This window comes from Misgurnus anguillicaudatus, chromosome 5, assembly GCF_027580225.2.
Source record: "Misgurnus anguillicaudatus chromosome 5, ASM2758022v2, whole genome shotgun sequence".
NCBI lineage: Eukaryota > Metazoa > Chordata > Actinopteri > Cypriniformes > Cobitidae > Misgurnus > Misgurnus anguillicaudatus.
In genome coordinates this window covers 24,814,923-24,834,657 of record NC_073341.2, presented here as the reverse complement: position 1 = coordinate 24,834,657, position 19,735 = coordinate 24,814,923, and the positions used below count along the sequence as shown (strand labels likewise).

Below are 19,735 nucleotides of genomic sequence, written 5' to 3'. Positions count from 1 at the left end.
TGTTGCATACAGCACGTGGAAACAGACATACGCTGCGTCCCAAACCGCCTACTTCCATACTATATAGTAGGTAAAGAGTGCGAGACGTAGTGCTTTTCGCCCACTATATGGAAGTATGCGGTTTGGGACGCAGCCATAACTATTTTACACGCAGCCTTTTCATGTGTGGATGCTGGTTGCGCGCATTGGTCAAAAATAAAAAGTTAAAATCACACGGTCTAAATTTGAAATGCATTGTTGTAACGCGCGTTACTAAGACTGTAACGAGTAAAATATTACCAAAAATGTATTAGTAATGCGTTATATTACAGCGTTACAGCAAAAACTAATATATTACTGTAATATATTATATTTTGTAATGCGTTACTCCCAACACTGTTCATGACGATATTTGGCGTTAGTTATTATTATCATCATCATAGTTTCACATTAACATGCGCATTGCAAGCTTTTCCACGCATTAGAGGGTTTGTGGGCTTCCCCTTATGTGAGAGAGCTTGAAATGCACGTGGATTCCTTCTCGCACACACGTGGACTCAATGCGCGCGTCTTGGACTCTTGCTCGGACCTGAATGCATGCAGCATGGACTCCGCCCAAGCACCTCAATTTATAATACGCGCTGCTCTGACATTTCCTTTGCAATCGAGAGGTTCTTAGGCACGCAGAGGGTTTAAACCAGCGAGTTTGTTGTTCCCACTTCCCGGCACGCAAGACATTTTAGAGCGCCTGGACTGACACGGATGGATTAATGGCATCAGTTTGCAGTCATACCAGTGTTCTTTTTTGTTCACCAATCAAGTGATTTGTCATAAATGAGTAAAAAATGAACAAATAAATAAATAAAATAAATAAAACAACCAAAGTCAGTTTTCTTTTTAGTAAACTTTGTTTACACAAACAATGTTCTCAATGCTCGCGTTCATGTGGAGAGATCCAGGTGATACTTCGAGCAAAATTTCAAGTTATGTCGCCCCTTCTTAGTCGTAGTTCAGAAGCAGCGGACAGCAGCTGGAAGAACAAATCAGGGATTGAGTAGGGATCACACCCTAACGATGATATTTTTTGACAGTCAAGTTGCGAAATGTTGTCTTTCATAGCCATTTACTGTATCCATACGAATCAGTAAAAGATAAGAAATCTGTAAATCGTAGCAAGCTAGCTAATGCTTGCCAGTAGCCTACTGGTACTCGGTAGGTCCTCAAAATGGCGGAAAAAGAGCAGATGACGTAAAAGGTCACATGACTGATATTCATGAATAAGCTTCAATCGCGGAGTAAACAGGAGTTTCCCCAAAGGGTCAGCTACTGATGCAATGCTCATTCACATTATTTCAGGGAACTAGGGTTACGTGAGGAACCTTATCATTTCCTCACCACCAGAGAGCCTGACCTGACCTAAATCTCTAGTTCTAGTTAATGCCATTAACTGAATTATGAAGTATCTGCCTCAATTTGAAAGCAACTATAGAATTGCCTGAGCGTTTTATGCTCAAAGCAGGCACAAGGGGGTGGCGGCTTTAATTCAGAAAAGCTCTGAATTCAGCACTGTTATCCTGGATGAATCTCTGCACAGTTCAACAGCTTCAACCACAATCATCAGCAGAACCGTGTGTGTGTGTGTGTGTGTGTGTGTGTGTGTGTGTGTGTGTGTGTGTGTGTGTGTGTGTGTGTGTGTGTGTGTGTGTGTGCGTGCGTGTGTGTGTGTGTGTGTGTGTGTCTGCGTACTTAAGTGAGATGGATGGCTTCAACCCTGAAAGAGGACACCTGCCCTGCTTGCAAAACTCATGACAAGTTACAGCATCCTGAACAGGTTTTGTTGCCTTCAGGACACATAGAGGACAGCCATCAGAAACTTATGCCAACATGTCTGCCAGCTTAACCCTGACACCCAACACACATTCACTAACATCCAGAGAGAGAGTGAGAGTATAAAAGCGCCTGAGAACGAAAGACAGTGAAGGAGAGAATAAGTACCTTTTATTCCGGTTTCATGGGGGTCAAACTCCTGCACAGTTATCCCCAAAGGAGCACAGAGCCAAAGAATGAAGGGAAGAAAGGATGAAAAGAAAGAAAAAGAACAGGGTGGAGTTGATGAATAGGCCTTACTGTGGCTGCGCGATCGAAGCGATTGATCGGCACGGTCACTGACTGATAGTTTCACCTTCCGTCAAACACACAAGGAGCAGGAGGAGAGTCTGATAGAAAGGTGGATTAATGCTGGGCAAGGGGGGGGGGTATTGAGGCTCACATAAATTAATCTAATCTTTCAAAAACGTCAAGTGAAACTCAGCATTTGAGTTATTTTTCACTGCTGTCACGTATGATTTAAGCCTTTTAATGAACTGAACAACATCTGATAAGCATGTTTCTTTGCTTCATATAGACGGTTTCAGCAGTAACAACATAAACAAGCGGCTGTCGCGGTCCGCACGTAACTTCCGGTAAACTCCGCTAAGAATAAATAACAACAAAGTACTTTAAACGTAGTTATTTATATAACAAGCAAAAAAACAACACATAGATTACCTAGGAAAACAAAACATTTGTTATTTTCGGCATTTTAGTTTAGCAACTAGTCAGACCATTAAAAAAACGAAACCGGAAGTAAAGTTCGGATCCAGACGTGTATCACGTGGATCCGACGAAACCATCTATACTGTCAGATAAAAGTGGTCCCTACTGCCAATGGAAATTGGTCCTAATATGTACCATTTAGGTACAGAGATGTATGCATTTGTCACCCGTATGTACTTATATGATCTTTTCGGGTGCAAAGGTGTACTTTTGGAAAGGTGACAGCTTTTTGGACCATTTTTCTGACAATAGCCGTGTTTGCACTATCGGGCTTCAAGCGGGCGTGCCAGTGCCTGCCGAGGCCTGTCGCGTTTGCATTGTCACTTCCGGGGCATGATCGTGCTTCACTGGTGCTTCGTTGGTGCTTAAGGCCCGGCTTTTCTGGCCCGCCGAAATCGTTGGGCCAAAGCGGGCTTCACGGGGCTAGGGGAGTGGTAAAGGTCAAAGGCGGAGTTTATCTGAGTCTCTGGCAAGATGCGCATCCATCTGTCTGCAGATTTAAAACTTTAAAAATAACCGGGATCACCAGTAATTGACTGTTTCACGGAAGATGCCTGCTATGTTTGTACTTCGGACTGTAGAACATGATCTGCATATGTAAAAAAAAAAACACGCGTTACAACGCCGAACTCGCCATGCTAAGGATCCGGCGCACACCGCTACCGGTTCGGGAAAAGTTTATAAAGTTTCGGGCACAGAACAAAGTGTTTAAAGTGCAACATTGCTGAGAAATTAAAGATGTGTGTTGAATCATCATTTCATCGTCCATCACTCCATGTATTAGAGCGATCGAGTCACGATGGTATCTACAGTCGGTGAGTTAACATGCTACATAACGTTTGCATACAAAAAACTTAAATAAAAATACAAATGCTACATTACGTTTGCATACAAAACACTTAAAATACAAATAACGATTGCAGAAGTGTCTTACATGGGTGTTTGTTGTGTTTTTTGTGTTATAGTGTCATCTCTGTTGAATTTTTTAGTCAGCCCTTAGAAAAAGTAACCATGGTTTTATTATAGTCATAGCCATGCTTTCTGGTATTTTGGAGATTAATTAAACTCTTATATGAATGTAGCAAACTTTATTTGTCGGTATACTGTATGTGTATTTACAAACCCAAAACGTCACATGTGCTGCTTTCTTTTGTGTCCATTTTACAGAAAAATGCCAACGTAAAGCTTTCAGTTTGTCATCCAGGAGATTTTATTTTGTATATGACAGATGACACAGCAACAAATGCAAGAGTAGGTGATGAAACGAAGATGATGATGATGATGAGACGACAGGAGCCATGGATGTTGAAATCAGTCCGGAGGAGATGTCTTTAAATACACCTGTCTGTGCACTGATATAAACTTCATATGTAAATAAAGTACCGCGCTATTACTATGGCTGCTTGTCAGTTTATTGAAAATGATTGCTTAATAATCACATCTGAAACACAGAAATGGTAAGATGCCACAAAATGGTAAATATAACCATCATTAACTTAACCACTGTAACATAGCTTTTTAAATACATGTGTATATTCAGAGTTGATTCTTAACGAGTACATTTTCTAATGATTTCTCAAACGTTTTGATTTTTGAGATGCAAGTAAAGTGATTTTCAGTTCTATTCAGCTATTCGAGGCAGTTCTTTATAGACAAAAGTATTTATTGATTGACACATTATTGAAATAGCTATTAGACAGTTACCTTGTGTTTCATGTGATGCTCAACTATTAACGTTTTCATGATTAAAGATATCAAAGATATCTTATAATGTGTAAGTATGTTTACATCGCCATAGAACTATAATTACAAACGTAACGTTACATATTTAGACACGTGCATATTTTAAAATAAGATTATTTTACATAAATGTAAAACTAGGACTCGTTATATTCTTTAAAATATTGTGTATATAGTATAATGGCACATTAGGTAGATGAACGCTTTATTTGTAATTACCACTTCATAAAGTTTACTATTGCTTATTGATCTGATATTGTTTCGTCGTGAGATCGCTCGTGTGCAGCCAACATAAACTTCCAAGAGTAACACCGCGGATGAAGCAAACATCTCTATCTTCTCATCTTGGCTTTCACCGTGCAAACAGCCGCCTCAGTTATTTTTCATTATGTGTGTTGTATGATGATGCGATCTAACTCCCGTCTCCTGTCAGATTGAAGTGACTTCCTCACGGTAAAACAGGCGGAGTTGTGTGACGTTACATCCAGGTAGGCGTATTAAGGGCGGGGTTTTCTGAACCGCTGCGGCGCTATTGGCTTGACAATGCAAACGCGTCGTGATTTTGGATACACAGCTGGAGGTCTGAGGCTATTGGCTCCGTGAGGCCCGATAGAAGCCCTGGCTCGCACAGGCCCGATAGTGCAAAAGCGGCTAATGTAGGGCAATGGTTCTCAAATTAGAGTGCGGGGCCCCCTTGGGGGGCGTGATGGTGCCAGGGAAGGCCCAGTTTTATGACATTTTGACAATTTATCATAAATTCAATGAAATTAAACCTCAGAAAAATAAGGCTACTAACCAACAGCACTACATTGTCTCATTAAATATGTTTTTTTTCAAAGTTTTATGTCATCAATTTTCTCTGGAGGGGGCGTGAAGATGCAGTCGGGAGACGCCTGTGCTAGTTGCACAAATCTGTGTAAATTCTGTTTAACATTATGCATTCATTTCTTCATTTATTCTTTATATTCCCTATATAAAATAAATACTGTAATTCATGATTTGTGCCCAGTATAGGACAGGCTGTCGACTGTATCAATTGTGCCAACAGCGAAGATTCTAATGGCGCCATTTAAAATCTTGTCTATAAAAATAGAACAAGCATATTTTTATGCATTTGCCAAAGTAAATTATTGTACATCTAATTCTCCCTGCCAGTTTCTATTCATTAAGTCAGATGTTCAGATCGATGTTTCAAAAATTAGCAATTTTTGGTGTTATTAAGGAGAGTGAAGGGCAATGTTCATAGCTTACGGCACAATTACTGCAGCTGTTAGCGGCAGTGTTGCCCTAAATCTTTCAGTGAATGCAGTTTTATGACAGGCATTAATTTGATAGGCCATAAGCCATTAGAGCCGGCATCATTTCATACTGCTGATAAAATAGAAACGGAATTACTGTGTCGCAGTTTTCTCTTTAAACTGGAGTGTATCACGCTGCTCTGTGGGACGTTACGGTTGAATGCAGAAGCGAGACGTTTACCTACAGGCACTTGAACTGCTCCGCATCATTTACCTCACAGTGGGTTCCCTTAATAAAATATTCTTAAAATACATTTACACCAAAATTGAGTTTATACAAAACTCTTATCTCGCACCCTTCAATAGCCGGAATATACTGTATGCTGTTACTGTTAGAGCCACTATAGTCACCTGTTTTCGATGTGCATTGCTGACAAAAATGCAGAATTGAGGTGTAAACGTGTTTGGAGAGTCCCGTATAGCCTGTGAATAATGTATAATTGCTGCCGTTTTATCATCCTGTTCTTTAGCCATTTGTCTTTGCCGTCTCCATCCTCTGTTCTCCTGTTTCTGTGTGCAGGCTTACTAATTAAGCACCGGCACCATGGGACTCACTTTTCTCCTTCTCTTCCAAATACGGGTCACAAGCTCTGAGAACAACAGGGAACGTCCTGGCACATACAGGAAGAGAATAGAGAGGACTGAAAATAATATTTTTGATAGTGAATTAAATAAGGTAATTTCTGTGATGCATCTAAATTGCTGGGTTTTTGTTCTTGCACTCTATCAACTCTTTAGGCTCACATGGGCAACACAAGAGATAAGGGAGAAGGGGTTTTATCACAGGACTCAGGGGACAGAAGGGGGACAATGAGACACATAAGATTCTGACACTCCCATGGTGTTAGGGTAAACGCTCGATAAACACAAGATCAGTTGCTCAGACATGAGGTATACTGTGTTTGCAATGTGTTTTTGCCTGTTACTACGCTTTATCCCAGACAGTCAGCAGAACAACTCACAAGGTCACACACAAGTTTATACTTTTATGCTTTAAAGTCAAAGTATCTAGCTAAAACATTATTTAAACAAACTATTTAAACAGTCCACATAAGGTGTTACAAGAACAGGTGATGAGAGGTATATCTCCAACAATATATTGATTTCTCATGTGTACTCAATGTAACCCTAAAGGTCCAGGGACAGCACAACACAGATGGCAAAAGAGATGATGACTCCTGCACAGCCTCACCTGTAGGTATGTGACTCTGAGTAAAATTTTCAAAATGGTTAAATGCTAAAATTTGTTGCTCAGATAAAAAAGAGCTTGAAAATGGCATCAAGACCATGTCTATGGGTTCAAGAATAACAAATTACTGGCCATTTGAAACTCGAAAGTCATCACTTTATTTTGTCCCATTGTTTTTCATTTTGCTCATTTTGTTCAGTAAAAGCTCAAGATTGATTCAGTGCGTTCATTTACATTTTGTGAAGGATTTGTACGTCAGACTAGCAGACTACTCATTTGTTTGTAAGTCTTTTTAAAATATTCATTTTAAAAAACGGTTCACCACAGCCATTTGTTGGAGAATAAAACTTAAACGAAACGGTTCATAAGAGTCATTTGTTCGTAAATCAAACTATACTGGTTGCGCGCTTTTGATTTCGCGTGCGTAAGGATGGATAAATCAATTGGTTGGCCAAGATTATTAAACTCACACCTCCGGAAAAAACAACGTATAACATGCAAATCGCCCAAAAGTCAAAACAATATCTTACCTTCCATTCTTTTAAGTAGGTCAAATGAGATGCTCGGTTGGCCATTGTGCGATTGGACAACTCCATTGCTCTTTGAAATATTCAAACCTGACTAAACATTCGTACTATTTTTCATATTTAGAAAATTAAATATAATTGAATCGATTAGCTCTAAGAAATTCACGAATTGACTGATCTAAAAGGTTATGAAACTGGAGATGTTTTTGTAGTTTCTTCTTCCATACAGTACGTAGGCGCAGTGCCATCGTACGTCGGCGCACGCGCCATATTAGGAAGGTCAACCCCGCCTGATTAAAAAGTAAACTTTGAGCTGCGTTTTTTTAATAAAGCATATCATTAGCATTTCGTCAGTATTCTGAATAGTCACTATTGCATTATTCTGATAAGTTTTAGGATATTGGCTTTAAAGGGTTTGAATTTTTTACTTTCTATATAATCTCGTCAATAATGTAAAATAAAACCTTATAATTTCAAGATGATGATTTCTCAACCAATTTCAATGGTTTACGATCTACATGAGGTACTTAAACATCTTACTAGAATCTGGATAGGTTTTTGTAACTTTTTTTGAAACCATTTTGAGAGGACATGTTTGTTAAGCAGTGATTTGGAGTTACATTATGACTCTGGACATTATAGAGTGTTTTTAAAATACGTGTCATTCAGAGAAATTATGCACAAAGTTTAATGCTGTTTATTTCCTGTCTTTCCGCAGTAACTTTCTCTTTTTCACTCATTTTTTTATGTGCTCTGTGCTTGTCTTCCTTAGTGCTAATGGCTTTGTGACAGGGCCATCTGTTTTAGAAAAACACTCACACACACACTGGACTATGCGATGCTAATATGGCATTCATGTTTTGGTATCTGATAAACACAACTAATTCAAATTAGGTGTGTAAATGTGTTAGTGTGGGGCAAATGAGATTATTCTATAACATTACAGCAGTAAGAAATAGAGCTCTACACTATCAGTTGCAGACCAAGATGTACCACTGGACTACATTAAATGCATCATAAAACTCAAATTGCAACCAAACACCACAGTACTAAACTTTGGCATAAAAACACAGCATTAATTAAGCAAATAGACCACAGAATGAATCTCCAACTCTGAAGATGTGCACTGGATCAGGGCGGTGGAGATTGTTTAAAGTACTTAAAGCATGCAGACGTATCAAAACATCTGAATTTACCACACACTGCCATTTAAACCTTCACACTGAAGTACTCTCTGCAAGCCAGTGGCACATTTTCAAGAAACGTCAAGAAATCTTGGGTAGTTTCAGGTCCTTAAATATGAGTGAAGGGAAACTTCATCTGTGCCAACAGCAGTTTGGCCTATAAACTCGTAGATATGACTCAGATAGAGCCTGCTTATTTTCAGCTTTCCATTTTAGGTTTCACATGCTATTAATATTTTATGTCTGTCACAAAATAAACATTGTAAACAGACTTTTCTCACAGAAAATATAGTCCATTTAATTTAACTGAACATATGACAGGCCCAGAAGCATTCATAAACAACCAGAATTTAAACCGAATGCGACTTTTAAGGGGTAAGGCTTTTTCGTTGAATGTTTTGCAGAAAATTTTAAATTGCTCCTGGAGCATAGCTGAAATTAGAAATCAGCTATGAATAATGACTTAGGTAAGTGAATAAATTAAATGATGAACAAGTGGGAAATAGTCCAGGAAACGCACAGTAAAATGGTAGTTAAAGCTTCAGCTATGGACCGGATTTTAAAGCATTTGTTTACTATCAATTCCATAGACTTAATTATTTTCACACTGAGCTGATGATATTTATATCTCCTGAACATAAACTATTAACATTTTCATTAAGATTTTATTAGGTTTATTAAGCTGCTGGTCCCAACGCACACACACGCTATATTGTTTACACCAGAGTTTGACCCCAAAGCAAATAAAAAAACAACAAACATTTTCGTAGTCCATAGCCAGTACAAGATTTAGTACTACTATTATTCCATAATTAATGGCAACAAGCATGATATTTTGATGAAGGACATGTCTTTGGATCTAGAAGCGGTAGAATGGCAAAGGGGTCAGATAAATGTTACCATGGTGTCATCTGAATTATTAAGTTCTGCTGGATTTATCGTTGCGGTGTTTCCCTCTTCTCTGTGTCATCTCGCATTTTCATGCTACATGGACTTCACCCATGAGCAGACACAAATTTCTCAATATTACTTGCGGTTTCTTTTATCTTCGTTGTCAGTGGCATACATCCAGTTTACCTAACAATTCGTCTCTGTTCTGAACACGGCCCTCTTCGGTCTCTTGAGGGAACATTTTTTCTGTGAACACGTCAACTGCAGGTCGCAACTGTTTATCGTCACTTTGCAATTTGGGGCTGAAACCTTCTATTTCTGCTAGACTAAAAAAAATGAATGCCCTTTTAGACTCTACTAGTTTATTGATAAACACATACATATCTGATGCTATGGAGGACCTTTCAAGGGCACAGTCGTTTTATACTAAGATAATAATGTTTACCGCACTTTTCCCTTAAAGGGCACATTTCACATGACTTTTTTAAGATGTCAAGAAAATTCTTTGGTGTACCCAGAGTACATATGTGAAGTTTTAGCTTAGAGTACCCCAAAGATAATTTATTATAGCATGTTAAAATTGCCACTTTGGTCGGAGCCGATGCTGTAGTGGGCAGTGCTCCGACATATGGTGCAGACGCACTTTCGGCGACCCGAGTTCGAATCCCGGCTCGAGGTCCTTTGCCGATCCCGTACCCCTCTCTCCACCCTATACTTTCCTGTCCTCTCCTATCATGCTACCTATCTAATAAAGGCAAAAATAGCCTAAAAACATAAGTTACAAAAAAATGCCACTTTGTAGGTGTGTGAGCAAAACGTTTTTGGGTGTGTCCTCAAAAATGTAAATGAGCTGATCTCTGCACTAAATGGCAGTGCCGTGGTTGGATAGTGCAGATTAAGGGGCGGTATTATCCCCTTCTGACATCACAAGGGGAGCTAAAATTCAATGAGGTATTTTTCACATGCTTGCAGAGAATGGTTTACCAAAACTTAGTTACTGGGTTGATCTTTCTCATGTTTTCTAGGTTGATAGAAGCACTGGAGACCCAATTGTAGCCCATAAACATAACCCTCACAAATATAGATTTTAAGCGGTAAAACAAAAAAATGTGCTTGCAGGGAAAAAGCTGTGGGTTTGGTTTTTAGGGAACACATAGCTTGAATGCACTGTTAGTTGCTTTGGATAAAAGTGTGCCAAATGTATGAATATAAAAAAACATGATTTAAATATCCTTTAAATAGAAAAGGATTATATCAAATGTCCCCAACAGTCATTTTATTAAGGCTTTTTTAAGAGATTCCCTCTCTATTGAAGTAAACCTCATTTTTTATATTGGTATATTTTAATGTCATATTTATTTATTTTTAAATCATTGATGAGCTTTATTTATTTATTTACTTTATTTTTTCATTCTGTTATATCTCTTCTCTAATTGTAACACAAAAGCATTTCCCTCTGGTGCTTTTTTTTAATTGAAAAGGGGTACCCTTTTAAAAAGTACAACTTTGTACATAAAGAGGCAGTTTCCCAGACAGGATTTAGGTCAATCCAGGACTAGGCCTTAGTTATTTTACGACATTTAAGGAGTTTTTACAAACAGACCTTACAAAAAACAATCTTGCATCTTGAGACAAAATGGCACTGATATATGTTAAGACATGTCTGTGCAAGATGGCACCGCAAACATGCATTTTAGTCTTGGACTAGAATAATCCCTGTCCAGGAAACCACCCCATAGACTTCATATGAGTACCTCAAAGGTACATATTTGTACCAAAAGTATACATATCTGTACCTAAATGGTATATAAGGACGTTTTAAAGGGTACTGCCACTGTGACAGCTTTTGTAAAAAATTTTTTGAGAGTGTATACTGTACTGTAGGAAAACCTGTACACATATTGTTTTTCTAGCAAATTATATTTTTGATCTTTTAACTCCACACCACCCCTAAAACCCAATACTAACAAAAACATTTCAGCATTTTCATATTTTCTCCAGGCAAATTTTGCTATGTTTATTAAGTAATTTTCCTCAATGTAGGTGATTTCAGGTTTCACTATCATTGACCCCCACACACAGAGTTCGTGCACTGCGTCTGTGCGTAAAGATTGCCATTAATGCATCATAATTTAGCTCAACCGCATGAAACCTCCAACCAGTGTTTTGACACAAATTTCCATTTGAAAAACTATGAAGACAACATTTCCAATCTCTATCCAATTTTTCCTCCCCTTTACTGTTCATCTGCCGGCTGATGTGAAAATAATGAGGAATGATGTGTTTTTATCAGCGAGCAGTTATGTAGGTCACCAATGTTAAATTTCAGAATACTCGGAAACACAGTTACACAATACAGCGAGATAAAGTATGATTAATATGCATTCATCTGCCTCGGTTATGAATCTGTTTTCATACTCTGGTGTGTGCGCCGTTGATAATGCTAATTTATAATCGACAGATGTTTTTGGTAAAACCGCCATTCTTTGCCTGTTTGTAATTATACGCTTATTTATTCCAAAACATTTGAATTTTAACAGTGAAACATTTATAATAAATAAAGGTAATAACATCTTGCGTGATCAACAAGCGTTAATTATTTTGTGTTGTCGGATCACATCAATCAGGGCTAGTTTTTTTAAAGATGGCATTTCACAAGACTTTTTTTAGATGTAAAATAAATCTTTGTTGTCCCCAGATTACATATGTGAAGTTCAAGCTCAAAATACCCCACAGATAATTATAAATAAATTGATAGCATGTTAAAATTGTCACTTTGTAGGTGTGAGCAAAAATGTGCCATTTTTGGGTGTGTCCTTTTAAATGCAAATGAGCTTATCTCTGCACTAAATTCCAGTGCCGTGGTTGGATAGCGCAGATTAAGGGGCGGTATTATCCCCTTCTGACATCACAAGGGAAGCTTAATTTCAATTACATATTTTTTCAGATGCTTGCACAGACTAGTTTACCAAAACTAAGTTACTAAGTTTATAGAAGCACTGGAGACCCAATTATAGCACTTAAAAATGCAAAAACTCAGATTTTCATGATATGTGCCCTTTGTGTTCATTATAAAAAATCTAAAAGTAAATTGCTGTAATTCCCCTATATTGTACGTGTGCCTGTGCAGTCGGTGTGTGTGTTGTATCTTCGCCATCACACTCTGCAAGTTGTATTTGCATAAGCCGCACTGAGTCTGTAACGCTATCACAGGATGATGTGCCATTACCTGCTGTGTGTGAGACGCAGAAAGACAGTGGCAGGACTTGACAGCGTACGTGTGTACCTTTGTTCACCTGTTTGTATTTTGCTACTGATTCAAGGTAGCCCAGCAATCCAGATGCTTCAGAAGTGTAGTGCATCCATTATTATTCCAGAACGTTACATGGAATTTTAAACAAAGTCTCAGCTCTCTGGAAAACCTGCATAACGCAGAGCTGTCGTGCAGTGGGAAATTTCTGCTGCGGCGAGCTTCAGTATGCGTATGCGTGCCTGCGGATGCGCGTGTGCTCATGATATCATGTACTACCGTATCAGCATGCATCTCCATGCACGAGCTGTGCATCATTTCACTTTCAAATATCTCTCTTCGTGCCTTTCTCCGAGCTCACTCTCTCAGAGTCTCTGTCGTTGAGGTTACCACTCATGAATTATATTTAGGGCTAATTTCTGTAATCACTTAATGACATGCACAACCGTTTTCAGGATTTCCTCACAGCTAATGCATGTGCATTGAACAGATTTGATCCTTTGGTTAGACAAATACGAAAGCAGACAGAGAGAGAGAGAGAGAGAAAGAGAGAGGTGCTGTATGCATAATGTTTACACAGCAAAGACTTTTCTTATTTTAGCACCTTTTGAAAGATGAGGGCATTCATCTTCAGTGACTGGTTTGTCTGAAGGCAAAAAGGTCAGAAAACATAAGACAAATTTATAATGCTGATTATGTTATTTTTCCATCTATCATTATCGGTGAATGAAAACAAAATAAATGAATAATGTTACTGGAGTCACAAAAAGCTGTGAGGGTTTTGACTTGCAGCCTATGAAATTAAAGTACAAAAAACAGGCCTTTTTGACATCTTTAATAAATGAATATAATACTGACACATACTCAATAGCAGTTACCAGGCTGGATAAAAACACTGATAATAAAAGTGATAACCTTTCATTTTATTCTGCTTGTTTTGAGAATAAGATTTTTGGATTTTTTACACTTTTACATTTTCTAGAATATACTGGTACATCTATTCTCCCATATTTCAGACAGTGGGGCTGAAAAGCTTTAGTTTAGAAACAAACAATATACAGTAGATGAGTTCTGGATTGATTTTTACATGTTTAAATGCCATTTAAAGGATAAAGGTTCCACAAGAGCAAAGTAATTATCGGACCTTTTCATCAAGTAGTGCGAGAATGATGTGGAAATTTTGGAAAGAACTTAATGATAAAGATGAAATCAGAGAGGAATTGAAGCTTTGATGTTGCTGAAGAGATGTTAAACTCCATTTTGGGCTGCACAGGTGTATATGATCCAGATATCTTCTTAAAAAAAAAAAAAAAAGACAGAGTAAACCCTCCCAGCCCAATCCACTCCATTGTCTACGGTATAAATCCAGTTCTGATAGAATAGAATGAGTGTCTAGAAGGCCAGGGGGTCCACCCAGAAGGACAGTGAACTTTAGGATGGTCCTAATGTTGATGGTAGATACAAGTCTGGAGACATCAGTCTGGTCCTCAGTTTCTTTTTGTTACTGTGAATAATCTCAGTATGAGTGATACTAAACAATCCACAGGTAGTCCAGTTTTCTTCTGTTTTATTTTTTATCTTCCAAGTAGCTGAGTTCGCAGATCAGGGCACAGAACTATCGTGTAACCTGAAATAGAGAAAGAAAATGAGTTTAGATTCGATATTTGAATCCCCTGCAACAAAAACAACCCCATAATATCAATTATTATACATAGCACACAGCCCTGTTAAGAAGAAGTTGATGCCTGGCTCTCCTGGTATCTCCATTAGTAAATCTTTCATTAATGGTTGACATTTATTTGTTCCCACTTGTTCTGGGCATGCTCTGCGGTAGCTCTGGGTGAAGAAGTTGGCACCCAAGCAAACTCATTCATTTAGAGCCTGCCTTCCAAGCTGGCACAGAGGGACACAGCCGAGGAGAGCAGCGTGGCACGATGCCCGACACTCGATCCACCCTTTTGCTTCTTGACTTTCTTTCTTCTCTTTTTATATCTTTTTCAGGTGTTGGCAAGTTTTAACACATACTGTGAAGATTAGTCAATTTAAAGATCAATAACCGATCAAAGCCGCTCTGCTTCTCTCCTCTGCATTTTGTGACTAAGCTCCACTGAAAGGTCATGGAAAACAGTGGGATGTTGCGGAAATCTGAAAACATGCCTGTCTCAGTTTGCTTTATCTAAAGCGACTTATAGTGCATTAAAGCTATACATTTTATTATCAGTATGTGTGTTACCTGAGAATCAAACTCTATGCTATAATCAATGCTACAGGAACCTTAATGTACCTTTCAAAGGTTTCTACAGTAATGTATGGCAAAACATGTCTCTTCAATGTCCCTCCTTCAATGCTACTGTATGGGATTTTTTGCTAACACACACTATTAACATCTTCAGAAGTAAACATGTAGTATTTGTGTGTGTAAGTAGACAGACCAAAGAAATACAAGATCTGATTAACACACACACATGGGCACACATTTATGTTACTTTTAGGCAGCTTTTTTATTCATGAAAGGTTTTGCTTCATCTAAAGAAACATCACACACTTTCAAACACCCTGCATAACACATGCAGGCTCCCATCAATTCACTGTGATTAAAAATGGATCTGTGTTACGTGTGTGTTTAATGTTGAGAGGTGTGCAGGCAGAGTAGAGAAGTCAGAGCATCATCATCACCATCATTCAATGAACAGACTGCATCCTTTCCTTTCATTTCTTGTATTTCATGAAACCCCTCTGGAAGGGTGTTTATAAATATGAGTTCTTGAGTTCTCCTTATATTAAATACTTATTTAGAAACGCCCCATGCATTGTTTTATTACAAGTAAGAATATTGTAGACAACGCTACATCTATTGTGGCTTTTTATTGGGAAATGCTTTCACTATTAATAATAGCAAATAAATCAGTTTATTTTACCACCACTTTGTTCATCTTTAACTTTGTGTCAACTCGGTTCACATATATAGGCTACTCTTGAAAATCCTATAAAAGTCCTAAATGGGTTCGTCACAGTGATGCAAGTACTGTCAAACCATTTCCTCTACAAAGAACCTTATATGCATCAGAATGGTTTGGTGGATGTTAAAGCTTTTTATGAAACCACACATCCCAACATAGACTGTTATAGGAACCATTATTTTTAAGAATGTATGTCACCCAAAACAGTGTTTGTTGCTGTACTTGTGTTACTTGTCTCTTTCTCTCTCTTTCAAGATTCAAGAAGCGTCATTGGCATGATAAAAAGACATCGTCTCATTCTTCTGTTTTTAAATCAGGCTGTATTGTTTTGATGACACCTCCAACAAACTTCAGACTCTGTTTACATAAACTCTTAAGGTGCATTTCGGGGTGATTTCACAACAATATGAATTAGGTCACAGAGCAAGAGTAAAAAAATTCGCTCCGGATAGATAGTATTCAAAATTCAGTGAGTTAAATGTTAGCATTTCTGGAAACTTTATATTCACAATACAACAAGCAAACAATATAGTACTGCATCTGCTAAGATTCTGAAATGTGCAACCAGTAGACACTTTGCTATCCTGTTAAAGAGGTCATGACAGATAAAAAGCTATTGCATAAAAAGTTAAAAAAATTGGATTATAAACAAAAAAAATTGCTTATACACCTTCTTCTGCCAAATTTTAAAAGACAGCATTATATGTATCCTTCACAGACAAAACAATCCTAGTGTACGCACTTTTCTTAGTGACGTATGACAAATTCGGAGGGCGGGGGCACAGAGCAGCAGCAGAGTAACCTCCATACGCTGCGTAAGCTCTCATCGTAAATGCGGATACGACTAAGATGGCGGCATTACCGGATGCAAGTTATTTTGGTTTATAAAGTTTTAAATGTGGATATTTCTACAACGAAACTGTGCGGATTACCCTCAGAAGGACTTTGTTTATCATCGTGGAGCCGTTTGGATTTATTTTGTGAAGGATGGATGCAAACTTTTTGGACTTGAAGGTCGTGGACCCCAGAACTTCACATTTGATTAACTGAAAGATCTAAAACATTTACTAAAATAACTGAAAATGTCATCGTCTGAAAAATGATGGACATATGCATCTTGGACGGCTTCGGGGTGAGTAAATCATGAGTTTAATATCATTTTTGGCCAAACTATCTCTATTTTAGTCAATATCTATGTCTTATGTAGATATTTTGTTATGTTACTGTATATTTTACATCAGACTTGTGTGCTATTTGTGACCAGATGTATTTTTATGACACACAAAGTAAATGGGCCCTATCAGACACCCGGCGCAATGCAGCGCTAAGCACCATGCAAGTGTTTTTGCTAGTTTAGCCTGGCGCAGATATAATTTTTACATTCAGCGTCACGTTGTTAAATTAGCAAATTCATTGCGCCCATTTGTGCGCCCATGGTGTAAAAACGAGGTGTTCAGGCGCATTGATGGCACGTTGTTATTTTGAGGCAACTAAAATACGGCATTGAGCAACTAAAACCTGGTCTAAAGTCAATGCCGCAATATTGTTTTTCTTATTAAAAAAGCGCGTTAGTAAAGGACTCGTTATAGTCGTGCGTAGGTCCTACGGCGTAGGACCGCATCGGTTTTCATTTATACTTTTGCGTCGTCCTCCGCGTCGACGTGCACACACACGCGCAAACCGCTGGTAGGCAGTATCCACGCATGTAACCACAGTAGCAGCGCGACCGTCAGAGAAGAAGAAGCTTGGCAAGTTAAGCCACAAACGAAGAAGAAACAGCAACTTGTTGTGTATGATTTGAGAAGACCAGCAATGATGGAAGTAAATGAACAGTGACTTTTGTTTCAGTTTGAGTTAAATCACTCCTCAACTTGGCACTTCTTTGTTTTCACCATTGCAAACGGAAATACCTATGACGCAGTTTTTTTACCTGACACTAGGGGTTCTGGTGGACCAATCACAGCGCTTGCGATCCGCATAGAACTGACGCCCTGTTAAAATTTTTGCGATGTGCACATCAGGCTACGCAGAGCTTGCGCACGACTATAAATCGCCCTTAATATGCGCCAATAAACGGGATGACGACGCATGTTTGCTTTTTACACGGATGTGTTCATGTTTCATGTGTAAAAAAACACGGTATTTTTCACTTTTCATTTTCTTCCTTGTTTTACGAAGTTCCTCCTTCAGAAATACGTATCGAGTTTTTGTGTAGTTTGTTTAGTGTATTGTGATTTGATAGCAGCTTAGCTTGCCGTTAGCTTAGCTGGCGACTGACGTATTCCTGTGGGCGGAGTTTAGTCAAAAAACTGTTCTACTGACGTCATTAAAGCAGGAAGGAGAGGGCTGTAGTCCAAACCGGCTGTAGTCCGGCCGTTCGCTGTAGGCTTTAAAAGAGGAATTCTGTTAAAGAAAATATATCGTCTGGCAGTGAACTTTGAGCTTTAACATTTTACAGGTATTATTTATGCTCTAACAGCAACATTACACACTAACTAGGGTTTAAAAATGGGATCAGGAAGAACGTGACATTTAAAAAGTGCTAATGTTGCATTTATTTAGATTTTTTAAAATGCTACCCCACGGATTTATTGTATATGATGTCTTTGTACCATTGGATATGGTCAGGGCCGGATTAACCATACGGGCAACTGGGCAATTGCCCAGAGGCCCAAGACCTCGAAAGGGCCCAGGGCAGCAAGGGTACGAGCAAAATACTGTATCTGGTAATCTCCCGCACGCCGCTTTATATTAAACAAACTGTCAACATGGGCTTTTGCGCTGCAAAGACGCTGCGTTTATTACTTTAAACGTGAGTTGAGAGCGGTTGAGTCTCATGCGGACTGACCAATGAAGAGAGGGCCTCAGGTTAAGACCCTCTCCTCATTGGTCAGTCCGCATGAGGTGGGTCAAAGGTTCGCCGAGCATTACGTGACGCAAGGCGTTGGTACAACAGAAAAAAACGAGACACGGAAAAGCTAAGTGGGAGCGCGAAGCGGAAATTAAAAAAGGAAAAGGACATCAGAAACGCAGAAAATGTAAGGTATAAACAGTGGTGTAGTCTACGTGATACACAGGTATCTGCGCGATCCGATCGGCGTATGAAATCAAATTACTATAGCGGCGCGAAAGTGACTGGGGAGCAGAGAACCGACAGGCGAGTGACAGCAAAGTAGCGCGAGAGCGATTCAATTTATCACATGGAGAAATCTGCTTTGAATCGCTCTCGCGGTACTTTGACATCACCAAGAGGTCTGCTTAGCGCCAAATGAAGTCAAACCTGCAGTGCAGCTACTCACGCGACACTGTAAACAAACCAACCATGTGGAAAAGTGAACGAGTGAAGCAGTGCACAACATAAAATCCGGAGAGTTAACAACGCACATGTGAGTAAACAACATTTAAATCATCAATCCAGTTTATTACTTTATCTGGAGGTAAGGCTCCAAAAAAATAAAATAAGCCGGTGTTTATGTCCTGATGGTTTTTAGCTGCCTTCCAGCATGTTTGCTTGTGCTTCACAGTGTTAAACTTTCCTTCTCTGTGTTCATTTATATATCTACGTTCAAGATGTAGCCTATATGATCTTAAACTTCTGTGAGAGAAATCATGTCTGCGTTGATGTTTAGTTCAGACTTCAAATTAAAGATAATTTTCTTCACTTTGGTTTGGGTGTCTAATATTAGGCTATATGATGGTCTTGTAATAATAATTAAGTAAAAGCCTATTTTCATTTTTAGACAATGCTTGTATATGCAAAAATAAGCTTTTTATATCAATGACTATGCAAATTAGAGTTAATCCATGGTCATCTTAAATGTGTATTAATTAAAAAGTTCTGTTAAGTCAGATTCCGTCAACGACGAGGACAACTCAGCTAAGTTAGCCAGGACTTTTCTACACCGCCAGTTTATGTTTACAGCCCAGAGATTATATAGATGCTGATGTGTTTTGTTTTCATAGCATCATATGGGAGTGAATGTCTTTGATAGGGGACATAGTAGTGCATTTGTATGAGCATTTTAAATATTTGTAAATCAAAATACACCTGCTGACAGTTAGAATTTGAAGTATTGAGTATATGTATTTTGCATATATGTAAATGATTCTTATAAAAAACTT

The 19,735-nt window shown here is 38.6% G+C and overlaps 1 protein-coding gene across 2 annotated transcripts in view; it reads right to left on the bottom strand.

Annotated features, from left to right (window-relative positions):
• Positions 1 to 13,473: 13,473 nt before the first annotated feature.
• Positions 13,474 to 19,735, bottom strand: part of tafa3b (TAFA chemokine like family member 3b) — a 140,805-nt gene continuing 134,543 nt past the window's right edge. For both annotated transcript variants that reach the window (XM_055167832.2, XM_055167831.2), the window contains one exon: positions 13,474 to 14,280. In XM_055167832.2, the coding sequence (XP_055023807.1) occupies positions 14,269 to 14,280 (12 nt within the window). In that variant the 3' untranslated portion in view covers positions 13,474 to 14,268. The remainder of the gene's footprint in view (positions 14,281 to 19,735) is intronic.